Source organism: Penaeus japonicus, unplaced genomic scaffold, assembly GCF_977035675.1.
Source record: "Penaeus japonicus unplaced genomic scaffold, GWHDUDI00000001_assembly GWHDUDI00000040, whole genome shotgun sequence".
In the NCBI taxonomy this organism is placed as follows: Eukaryota; Metazoa; Arthropoda; class Malacostraca; order Decapoda; family Penaeidae; genus Penaeus; species Penaeus japonicus.
The window spans coordinates 18,471,048-18,483,547 of NW_028234442.1; the positions used below are offsets into that span (position 1 = coordinate 18,471,048).

General features: G+C 47.4%; 1 protein-coding gene across 4 annotated transcripts in view; it reads right to left on the bottom strand.

Moving 5' to 3' along the window:
* LOC122254227 (microtubule-associated protein 1 light chain 3 gamma) overlaps positions 1–12,500 on the bottom strand; it is a 49,595-nt gene that overhangs the window by 7,165 nt on the left and 29,930 nt on the right. For all 4 annotated transcript variants that reach the window (XM_086533951.1, XM_086533954.1, XM_086533952.1 and 1 more), the window contains exon 3: positions 8,109–8,215. In XM_086533951.1, the coding sequence (XP_086390077.1) occupies positions 8,109–8,215 (107 nt within the window). The remainder of the gene's footprint in view (positions 1–8,108; positions 8,216–12,500) is intronic.

Here is a 12,500-nt window from a genome sequence, read left to right on the forward strand (position 1 = left end):
AGTCAAAATCAAGCGACAGAGACAAGAGCGAGCAGCTGCCCCGCTCTCTGTCGCCCTTCGCATCCCAGGCGCCAGGAGCGTCAGGTCTCTGAAGGCGGCTGCGGGTATCAGGGTATCAGGGTATCTGGCCATGGATACCCTCAGCTACGTGGGACTAATAAAGATTGATTTGATCTTTGCTGATTACAGGGATGTAGTTTTTTTTATTTTGCTTCTTTTTCTTTTTGGGGTTGAGGAGTACAGCGTTTGAGGCTATTATTAAGAATGTTCATAATAACGACGACGATGATAAAGTGATCAAAGAACGACGAAAAAACGGCTAATCAACCAAACGTTCATAATTTTCCCCTCTCCGCGATCCGCACCTTCACCACAATCGCCCCCCACCTCCAAACATGCATATACTTACTCCCTCTCTTTTTCCCTCCCTCTCCCTCTCCCTCCCCCCCATCTTTCTCTCTCTATCCCTCCCTCCCTCCCTCTCCCACCACCTCCCTCCCTCCCTCCCCACCCCTTCCCTCCCTTCCTCCCTTTCCCATCACCTCCCTTCCACCCCTCCCTCCCCCACCTCCCTTCTTCCCCCTAACTAACCAAGAACTCGAAATCCCGAGTTCAGAAATCGATCCTTTTCTCGGCTCTCTTTTCTCGTGTGACCTCTTGTGGGTGGGGGAAAATGGCGGGCCTCGAAACAAAAGAAAAACACAGAACTGAGCCTGACCGAGCGAGTCTTAGGCCGAGAAGACAAATACTCGCGGCTGTTTTGACAATGGCGGGCGGAGGCTGGCGGACATGTTTATCTGTCCTGTTGCTATATCCTGAACATTTGGTACAGGGCGGAGGGGAGGGGGGGGGAGGGAGGGGAGGGAGGGGAGAAAGAGAGAAAGAGGGGGGGGAGGGGGGAAAGAGCGAGAGAGAGAGAGAACGAGAGAGAACGACGCGAAAGAACGAGAGAACGAGAGAAAGAAAGAGAGAGAGAGAACGAGAGAGAAAGAGAGAACGAGAGAGAAAGAGGGAGAACGAGAAAGAAAGAGAGAGAACGAGAAAGAAAGAGAAAGAAAGAGAGAGAACGAGAAACAGAAAGAGAGAGAACGAGAAACAGAAAGAGAGAACGAGAGAGAAAGAGGGAGAACGAGAAAGAAAGAGAGAGAACGAGAAAGAAAGAGAAAGAAAGAGAGAGAACGAGAAACAGAAAGAGAGAACGAGAGAGAAAGAGGGAGAACGAGAAAGAAAGAGAGAGAACGAGAAAGAAAGAGAACGAGAAACAAAGAGAGAACGAGAAAGAAAGAGAGAACGAGAAACAAAGAGAGAACGAGAAAGAAAGAGAGAACGAGAAACAAAGAGAGAACGAGAAAGAAAGAGAGAACGAGAAAGAAAGGGAGAACGAGAAACAAAGAGAGAGAACGAGAAACAAAGAGAGAACGAGAAAGAAAGAGAGAACGAGAAAACAAGAAGAAAAGAAAGACAGCAAGAAAGAAAAAGAAAGGAAGAGAGAAGACGTGGGCATTAAAAGGAAAGGCACAGGAGAGGTGGCGCTTTGCTTACACAGGCAAATTTCCGTCAAAAGTAAACAAGCTTTCGCGGAAAAACAAGAAAGTGAGTGACGTGAGGCGCTGCGTTTCAATATGGGGTCGAAATCTCTTAAAAGCCAAGCATTAGTATTAAATGTCATAAAAGACAAGAAAAAACAAATCACGCATCCTCTTAACATATGCAGAAGATGAAGATATATAAATAGATTACCGGATTAAACTAGAGGAATAAATAATTGAGCGAATAAACAAAGAAACTAGTTAATAAATCAATAGACGATTTTAAAAAAATCGCAGAACTTTGGAAAACTATCGAAAGGAAATAATACATCAAATGGCATAATTGAAACTGAGAAAAGAAAACGGAACATAATAAATACGAACGGATACAAGGTAATGAAACACGAGAGACAATAAATAGGGAATAAGAAACGAAAAAAAAAAAAAAAAACAATACCATGAGAAAAAAAACACGAAAATCACACATGAGACAATAAACGAAGACTAAGAAACGAAACGAAAACAACGAAAGAAAAAATACACAAAAAACGTAAAAAACGTAAACTATCATTCAATGGAGCCTCGCCCCCCCTCCCCCCCACCATCCGCACAGAAACGAGGCGCTCTCTATATCTATAGCAGGCCCTCATAAACCCTCATAGGCGTGTACATGAGATATTGATCAGTAACTGTACAGAACGTGGTCAATGCTGAGGGGAAATGGGGAGGGGAGGGGGGAGGGGGAGAGGGGGGACGGAGGCAGGATGCTGATGGAAGAGAAGGAAAGAGGGTGGGGAGGGGGGAAGGGAGGATGGAGGGTTGGGGGGGAAGGGAGGAAGGAGGATGGGGGGAGGGGAGAAAGGAAGGTGGGGGGAGGGGGGGAAGAAGGGAGAAAGGAAGATGGGGGGAAGGGAGGATTTGAGGATGGGGCGAGGGGAAAAGGAGGATCGGGGAAGGGGAGAAAGGAGGATGGGGGGAGGGGAGAGAAGGAAGAAGAGGGAGAGAAGGAAGGAGAGAGGAAGAAGAGAGCAAGAGCGAGAGCGAGAGAGAGACTGCCAAAAATACATTCCTACAAGATGTTGCCACGCGAAACACCATTTTCTCGCGTCAAGCAGAAAGGCATTAACAAACATTTCGAAAGAAAAAATGATCGAAATCCAACACGTAATCTAAACAAACTTTGATGACGCGCGCAAATAAGAACATAAAGCGCCAGTAAAAATAAACATATTTGTAGAACAATTAGAACAACCATTGCTGAGTGTTCATTTCGCGAAAAGAAAGTGCGGATCACGACCGTTTTTTTTATTTACACTTTATACTGCAAACACAGATCATAAATAATATCTTAAACAATTTGCAACCCACTTCCAGCTTTTGCAACACAGAATACAAGAAATTAAAGAAAGAAAGAGATTAAGAGAGAGAGAGAGAGAGAGAGAGAGAGAGAGAGAGAGAGAGAGAGAGAGAGAGAGAGAGAGAGAGAGAGAGAGAGAGAGAGAGAGAGAGAGAGAGAGAGAGAGGGGAGGAGAGAGGGAGAGAGGGAGAGAGGGAGAGAGGGAGAGAGGGAGAGAGGGAGAGGGGGAGGGAGGGAGGGAGGGAGGGAGGGAGGGAGGGAGGGAGGGAAGGAGGGAGAGAATAGAGGCGATTCCTCCCTCTCACCCAATTGTTTCGCCAGAGGAACTTTTGCACAGCCAATGTAGCGGGGGGGGGGGGTCGATCGCCCTTCGCCATTCCTCATACATCTTGAGCCGGAGGGAGTCACTCTCGAAAAGGGCAAAGATGAACAGGAGAGGAGAGGAAGAAAGAGGAGGAGAGAAAGAAAGGGGAGGAGAGGAGAGAAAGAGGAGGGGAGGAGAGGATAGAAAGAGGAGAGAAAGAGGAGAGCAAGAGGAAAGCAAGAGAAGAGAGAAAGAGGAGAGGAAGAGGAGAGGAAGAGAAATAGAGGAAGGAGGGAGAGGAAGATAAAGAAAGAGAAAACGAAATAAATAAGAAAGAAAAGAACAAACAATGCCAGACCACAAGATCCTAATCTGCCGCCTTCAAACACGCAGATTTCCTCGCTCCTCGCTCGGACAACACCTATCACTAGGCAAACGAGGGCGCCACATGAGGGTGAGGGAGTGAGGTGGGGGAGGGGGGGCGGGGGTGAGGGTGAGGGAGTGAGGTGGGAATGGGGGGGTAGGGATGAGGGTGAGGGATTGAGGTGAGGGAGGGGGTGAGGGGGTGGGAATGAGGGGGAGGGATTGAGGTGGGGGAGGGGGTGGGAATGAGGGGGAGGGATTGAGGTGGGGAGTGAAGCAGAAAGGCGGGGGGCGGGAGGGGGAGGTTATGACGAGGTGGGTGGACAGGTGGAAGAGAGGTTTGGGTGGGGGTGAGGTAGAGGGGAGAGGGGGGAGGGGAGAGGAATAAAGGTCCCCCTACTTGTCCCGAGTCCGCAGGTGTTTCCAGGGTCAGGTGTCTATAACTAATTAAGTACCAGGGAGGGATGACGACTAAATTACTGAATGACATCACATATTCAGAAGCAATTAGCAGGTGGACCGGCGAGAGAGAAATGGAGACATTAGCAGCTCCATCTAGCCCTAAACACGCGGATATATCGACAACCTCAGTGAGAGGGAAATAAATAAATCCATTTTCGTGTTGCCGTCTGAAAGGGGTCTTCAACTCGACTCGAAACGTCAGATTATTTTACGAGTATTCCTCTTCTCTTGGTGTCCTCTCGTTGCTATCGCTTCTGTGTTCTCTTAATTCGGGTTGCTCTCGCTCCGGCGTTCATATCAATATAAAAAAAGTAATATTCTAAGGTGATTTCGGGCTCCCTGAAACCAAGGCATAAGTACAGACGAAAACGGAAGGATATTTCCTCGAGGGACTGTCGACCCGGGAGTCTACATAGCATACAGGACACCTTACAAGAGGCTGGTTAAGGGATAAATTTAGCAACCAAGAGTAGTACCCTCTTTCTTGTATGCGTCTGCTCAAGAGTAAGGTTTCTAAGTCTGCGAAATGCGTTCTCATCACAGGAAGTGGTCCAAAAGAATGTGTGGAGTGGATTAGAATGAAGAAAACTAGTTTAAAGAAAGATAAGCGGATTCTAATACAGAGGTTGACTTATGCCAAGGACCGATATGACTTGCTCCTCGAAGGATTGCTTTGGTTCAACTTTTCCCGTGTGCTTTTGGTTGCCGCAGAAGCACACGGGTGAGCCTCGGCGAGAACCAACAAGAGGCTCAGAGCCAGCCAACCAGCCCTTTTCACGCATGTGTGGCAGACAGCTGGAGACATAACGTCACTTGACCCTCCCCCCTTCCGTCTTCCATCAATTATTCAAATGAAGTCCAACCATGTCTAGCTTCTTTCCTTCCTTCCGTTTTTTTCTTTGTTTCTTTCCTTTCGTTTGTTACGATACCTTGCCAAACTATTAGTAATCCTATCCTAGTTAGCCTTAAGTATTTGACCTCACTCCTACACACGGGTGGCTTCGACAAGAAGAGCACCAGGAGGGAGGGCGGAGGGTCGACTCAGGTCACGGGGGGCGACTAGTCTTGCACTTCGAAGGACACCTCTTGTAACTTGACCTCGTTCATCCCCCCTCTCAGTGCGGGGTTTACCTCTCTTCCCTTCAGATATTTCTGATTCTTTCTCCCTACCCCCCCCTCCCTCTTGGTCAAGACCTTCAGGGAGAGAAGGAAGGGGGGGGGGTAGGGGTTGGCAGGAATAACAACAGGAAGGTCGAATTTCCTTCCTTCCATAAAGACGGATGATCTGACGCGGAAACAGGGTCATCTGACCTCCCAGTCTGCTAGGAGCTGGGTCGTTGCTATGCGCCGATCAGCCGATGACCCATACAAAGGCACTCTGCATGATGACTCATCCGGCTTGCATAAATCAATGTAATAATGTATGTGCTAATGTGTTCCCTGGTCGCAGTATTAAGCATAAAAGCTGCCAAACTAGAAAATGTGGATTGTGATAAATTGAGATGAATAGCAATGCTTATAAGTATTTCGAATGGGTACTATCAAGGAGGGATGAATATCTGGAATAATTCATAATCATGCGACATTCATACAGGCATACAGAGTCACAGACAGACAATACATTTCAGGTACAATAGGAGGATAAGCGATGTGACAGATACAGGAAGGTCTATCTGTCTGTCTGTGTCTGCCTGTCTGTCTGTCTGTCTGTCTGTGTCTGCCTGTCTGTCTGCCTGTGTCTGCCTGTGTCTGTCTGTGTCTGTCTGTCTGTCTGTCTGTGTGTCTCACTTTCTCTCAGTCTCCCCTCTATCCTCGTCTCTCCATCTCCCTCTGTCTATCTTTCCCTCAAGCACTTCTTATCGGCCTGCTATCTGGCTCCAAAAGCACCGGCCGATCCGAGTTGTTTATCCGAATTCCCTTTGAGACGAAGGCCGCGCCATTACGGTTTTCTCCTTGACCCTCGTATGATTAATGACTTCAAGGCTTTGAGGGTGAGTCTGCGGGTGGGTGAGTCTGCGGGTGGGTGAGTCTGCGGGTGGGTGAGTCTGCGGGGTGAGTCTGCGGGGTGAGTAAAATGAGAAGGGGGTGGGGGTGTATGCGTAGCCCGTAAAGAAATGAAGTGGAAAAGTGAGTGAGTGAGACTAACGGAATGGAGGGGGGAATGTTCCCCGATTCGGTTTGCCGGTTTTCGGGCCAAAAAAAACAAGGTCCTGGTGAAAGGTTGTTTATTTTCACTCACCTACTCACTTACTCACTCACCCACTCATTCACCCACTCATACAACGTAACACAATATGCAAATTAGCACAGGCTCTGACAATTACACTTAATAACACTCAGCTGAACTTGAATAAAAATCAGCTCCATCTATCATTGCATTGAGAAGAATCGACATTTGAAAAAAAAAAATCCCGAATTTGCTTACTCAAAAAAAGTTTTTCACCTGTTCCGTATAGGCCTATATCTGTGATCTCAGAAGGGGCGGGGGCGCAGGTGGAGGTGGGTGGGTGGGTGGGGGGCTGTTTATTCACGGTGGGTGACAAAAAGGGAAGGAGAAGAGAGGAGAGGAGAGGGGGGGAAGAGGGGAGGGGTGGGAACGGACCAAAGACATGTCATTTTGTAAAGGCTATGAAATGGACAGATAATGTTTGAGAGCCTTACGGGATGAGAGAGGGAGTGACAATAGAGCGAATGATGAAGGAGGGAGGGAGGGAGTGAGATAGGGAGAGATAGAGAGGAAGAGAAAGAGGGGGGGGGGGGGCGAGGGAGATATAGAGGGGGAGAGGGAGGGGGAGGGAGAGGTAGAGAACGAGAACGAGTGAGAGAGTGAAAGAGAGAGAGAGAGAGAGAGAGAGAGAGAGAGAGAGAGAGAGAGAGAGAGAGAGAGAGAGAGAGAGAGAGAGAGAGAGAGAGAGAGAGAGAGAGAGAGGGAGAGAGAGAGAGAGAGAGAGAGAGAGAGAGAGAGGGAGAGAGAGAGGGAGAGAGAAAGAAAGAGAGAGGGAGAGAGAAAGAAAGAGAGAGGGAGAGAGAAAGAAAGAGAGAGGGAGAGAGAAAGAGGGAGAGAGAAAGAGGGAGAGAGAGAGAAAGAGAAAGAGAAAGAGAAAGAGAGAGAGAGAGAGAGAGAGAATGAACAAGACATTACTGGAGCCTCAGGGCCCTTATCATATAGCGGATATATTCAAAATATCTATTTAATTCTTAGGCCTCGTCCTGTCTATCTCCATGTTATTTGTTTGTTTCCTTCTTGTTTCCATGTGTATTTGAGCACAGAATCTGCCTAATCAATGTTAAGTTTTGATCCTGCCTTTCATGGATTGTATAATAAATAATAAAAGTAATAATAATAATATTAATGATGATTGTCGTAGTAGAAATAATAATGATAATGATAATAATAATAATAATAATAATGATAATAATAATAATAATAATAAATAGTGATAATAACAAAAAATAATATTGATAATAATAATAATAACAATAATAATAATAATAATAATAATAATAATGAAAGTAAGTAATATCAGTATTAGTAGTAATAATGGTATGGTAATAAAAAAGCCAAAAGATCCGTTGTAGACCTGTCACAACCACTTCACCTTCCAACCATAAAAATAAAACTTAAAAAAAACAGCAACCAAAATCCATAAACGCACAGAAAATACAATTAAAATCCTTAAAAAATCAACCATAAATAATAAACCGCAACCAGCATTCTTAAACAGCAACCGATATCCACAAACAACAACCATAAAACCAAAAGCCCACAGACAGCAACCAAAACCTCACAGACATCACCCCCTAAAAAAACAGCAACCAAAAACAAACAAACACAGTGACCAAAAAACAAACCAAAAAAACAACCAAACAGCAACCAAAAATATAACACAAACAGCAACCAAAAATATAACACAAACAGCAACCAAAAATATAACACAAACAACAACCACCTTCCACAAACAACCATCCACAAACAGCAACCAAAACCCACCAAAAAAAAAAAAAAAAAAAAAAAGACCATAAAACCTACCCCCCTATCCCCCTATCCCCCTCCCCTCTCCCCTCGAAAGGAACAATAAGGTCGAAAACCCACCTGATTATAGTGACGAACTGAGACATCGTGAGTTCCTGAGGCACGAGGAACTTGGTCTTGTCTAGCACGGGAAGAGTGGACTCCTTGGCGTACCTCTCCACGATGACCTGCGGATTGGAAGGATTGTGGATTAGGGTGGGTGGATTGGGTGGACTGTGGATTAGGGCTGGGTGGATTGGAAAGTGGAATTGGAAGGATTGTGGATTAGACTGGGTGGATTGGGAGGACTGTGGATTAGACTGGGTGTGGATTGGATTGTGGAATTGGAAGGATTGTGGATTAGACTGGGTGGGTTGGGTGGACTGTGGATTAGGGTGGGTGGATTGGGAGGATTGTGGATTAGGGTGGGTGGATTGGGAGGATTGTGGATTAGAGTGGGTGGATTGGATTGGGAGGATTGTGGATTAGACTGGGTGGATTGGAAGGATTGTGGATTAGACTGGGTGGATTGGAAGGATTGTGGATTAGACTGGGTGGATTGGGAGGATTGTGGATTAGACTGGGTGGATTGGGTGGACTATGGATTAGGGTGGGTGGATTGGGAGGATTGTGGATTAGGGTGGGTGGATTAGAAAGTGGAATTGGAAGGATTGTGGATTAGGGTGGGTGGATTGGGAACTGGCATTAGAGGATTGTGGATTAGATGGATCGATTGGAAGAAAGGATTGAAAAGTGGAACTGGATGGATGGATTGGAACCAATAAGTAATACTCGCAATGTAATAAAATAAATACACAACATGGCTGATTTTTTACCTTAAAGAAGAATGTGAAAAAAAAACGCACATGGAAAAAAAAGACTTTAAAAAAATAATTCATAAGAAAACTAGCAAAAATCTGAACGGGAGCAGAAAAAATAAAAAAACAAAAATTCATACCAATATTGACAAATCATCCTGACTACTTCCGGTAACATGCACACTCCCTCCACCCACCCACCCACACAATACCCCTTACCCTACAATATCCCTACCCCTACCCTTCCCTTACCCTACCCCTACCATTACCTTACCTTACCCTACCCTACCCTACCCTACCCTACCCTACCCTACACTTACCCTACCCCTACCCTACAATATCCCTACCCCTACCCTCCCCTTCCCCTACCCCTACCCTTCCTCTGCCCCTACTCCCCTTGTATCAACTCGGCGGTTAAAAACAAACGAATTCGGTTTCCGGTCACGTTTTCCGACCATATAACCCGACTGATAAGGATTTTGATTTTCCGAAAAGGGAGTTAAAGACGAAATGAAAAGAAAACAAAATGGCGGGAGAGATACATGGAACTGGAGGGAAAATTTATCTATCTATCTCTATGTCTATATATATAGAGAGAGAAAGATTTGCAAACAAACAAATGCATCAATAATAAACAAAAAACGGAACACGTAGAAAAAATATCTATTTATATCCATATCTATATCTAACACCCTCGCTCCCAAAAAGTACCTCATAGCAACAACCTGCCAAAGGTCAAAGGTCAGAGGCGGTGATCAAGAGAGTCCAAGGAGGTCACTGAACTCTCCCCCCTCCCCTCCCCTCCCCAACCCCCGCGCTTGCAAGCACATACGGGATGGTGGTGGGGGTGGGGGTGGGGGGGGATGTAAGGATGGGGAGGAGGGGAGATGGATGGGAGGGAGAAGAAAGAGGGGAAGAGAAAGGAGGAGGAAGTAAGGGGAAAAGAGAGAGCAAAGAATTAAGAGGAGGAAGAGGGAGAGGAAAAAACAAACAAGATGGCGGAGGGGGGAGGAAAAACAAAAACAAAAACAAAAACGAAGAGTACAGGAGGGGGGGGTAGGGGAGGGGAAGGAGGAGGACCGAGGGGAGGACGCCGAGGGGAGAGAGAAATGCCTGTGACTATGCCCGCGCTTGGGGTCATCCGATGCCATGACACAGCAACAGCCGGCCAATGGAGCGAGCGACGACCAGACGTACGTACTCGAGGGTCGAGCTGGAGGTCGACTTTCTTTTTGGACGGGGGGAGGGAGGGGGGGGGGCGAATATCATTTTCTGACTTTGTGAATGGTGTGTGTGTGTGGGGGAGAGGGAGAGAGAGGGAGGAGGAGGGAGGGAGGGAGGGAGGGGGAGGGAGAAGGAGGGAGGGAGGGAGGGAGAGGGGGAGGGGAGGGAGGGAGGCAGCGAAGGGAGGGAGGGGAGTGAGAGAGGAGAGTGAGGAGAGAGAGAGGAGAGGGAGTAGAGAGAGGGGAGAGAGGAGAGAGAGAGTTGAGAGAGAGAGAGAGGAGAGAGAGGAGCTCGGGAGAGGAGAGAGACGAGAGGTAGAGAGAGAGAGAGAGAGAGGAATGGAGAGGGAAAGAGAGGGAGAGAGAGAGAGAAGGGGAGGGGGGGAGAGAGAGAGAGAGGGAGAGAGAGAGAGAGAGAGGGAGAGAGAGAGAGAGAGAGAGAGAGAGAGAGAGAGAGAGAGAGAGAGAGAGAGAGAGAGAGAGCGAGAAACAGACAAGCAAAAACGGGGGATGGGGAGGAGAGGGGCGTGGAAGGGCGAAAGTTCCCGGATGTTTGTGCTTTCCAATCAGCGGAAGAAGGTGGGAGGGTCAGGCGACATGATAACGGGTCACGCTTCCCAGATTTTTCGAGAGAGCAGGTCGAGGGAGACGAGAGGTGTGCGGGTGCGGGTGCGCGGGTGTGCGGGTGCGTGCTTGCTTGCTTGCGTGAATGAGTGGTATTTATGAGCGAGCATTTGTGTACTGTATAAACTGGTACATGTAGATAGAAACTTAGTCTTTAATCTCTACTCTTGGTTTTTACTCTCTTTTTTTTTCTCTCTCTCTCTCTCTCTCTCTCTTCCTCTATCTTTCTCCTTCCTTCCCTCTTGGCTTTAATCCGTTTTCCTTTTCTCTCTCTTTATCCCTCTTTTCCTGCCTCCCTACTTCCCTCTTGGCTTTAATCCGTTTTTCCTCTCTCCCTTTATCCCTCTTTTCCTGCCTCCCTCTACTTCCTTTCTCTTTTTTTTCTTTCTCCCTCCCTCCCTCTACTGCCTTCCTTTTTTCTTTCTTTCTCCCTCCCTCTACTTCCTTCCTTTTTTTCTTTCTCCCTCCCTCCCTGTAGTTCCATCCTTTTTTCTTTCTTTCTCCCTCCCTCTACTTCCTTCCTTTTTTTCTTTCTCCCTCCCTCCCTGTAGTTCCATCCTTTTTTCTTTCTTTCTCCCTCCCTCCCTCCCACAAAAACGTAAAAGCCGAGAGGAAAAAGTTCCCTCACATGTTGTACAAACGAGTGAAAGTTGCGCGGTTGAAGGACGAAGTCAACGAGAAAGAATTGCAGAATGCAAGTACAAAGAGCGAAAGAAAAAGAAAAAACAAGAACAAAGCGAAAGAAGAGGGAGAGAGAGGGAGAGTGGGATAGAATGGATTCGCAGAAAGAACCAACGAGGGAGCAAACAAGGGGAAACAAAGAGGACACGAATAAACAAGGAATAAACAAATTGGACACCACATCCACATCCCCCCACATAGCAACAGTTATCGCATACGCCCAACATCGCGGTCTGCTATGCTATCGGGTGACTGATTAATATTCAATTGATATATGCAAAGTCCAACCCCGTGTTGCTTACCTGTTACTGCGCCTCGCACGCTTACGTGGCCTGTTTGCGCCGCATTTCGCTTGGGAAAGATTTTTTCTTTATTTTTCTCTCGGTATTGTTTCTCTTTGTCTCTCTCTTTGTCTCTCTCTCTCTCTCTCTCTCTCTCTCTCTCTCTCTCTCTCTCTCCTCACTCCTCACTCCTCCGTCTTCCTATTCTACTTTATTTTTACAAGTACATCTTTATCTTTCTCCTCCCTCTTTTCTTTCTTATCATTTTTTTCGACCATCTTCTATGCCTCCTCCTCTCCTTCTCCATCTCCTTCGACCTCCCCCTTCCTCTCTTCCTCTCCCCCCCCCTCTTCACAATTTCCATTCTTTCCCTCTTCCCCTCAATCTAACCTCTCCCCTCCCCTCCCCTCTCTTCCTCTCCCCTTTCCCCCTCCCCCCTCCTCCTCCTCCCCCTCCTCCATATGCCCTCGTCACCCCCCCCCCTCTTGTTAGCATCTCGGCTTGTTGTGTCAGCGAGGGAAGGGAGGGAGGGAGGGGAGAGAGAGAGAGAGAGAGAGAGGGAGACGGTGGGAAGATAGGAAAGAGGGGAGAGAGGGAAAAGAGGGAAGAGAGGGGAAAGAGGAAAGAGGAAAGAGAGGGGAGAGAGGGGAAAGAGGGAAGAGAGGGGAAAGAGGGAAGAGGGGAAAAAGGGAAGAGAGGGGAGAGAGGGAAGAGGGGGGAGAGAGGGAAGAGGGGGGAGAGAGGGAAGAGGGGAAAAAGGGAAGAGAGGGGAGAGAGGGAAGAGGGGGGAGAGAGGGAAGAGGGGGGAGAGAGGGAAGAGGGGGGAGAGAGGGAAGAGGGGGGAGA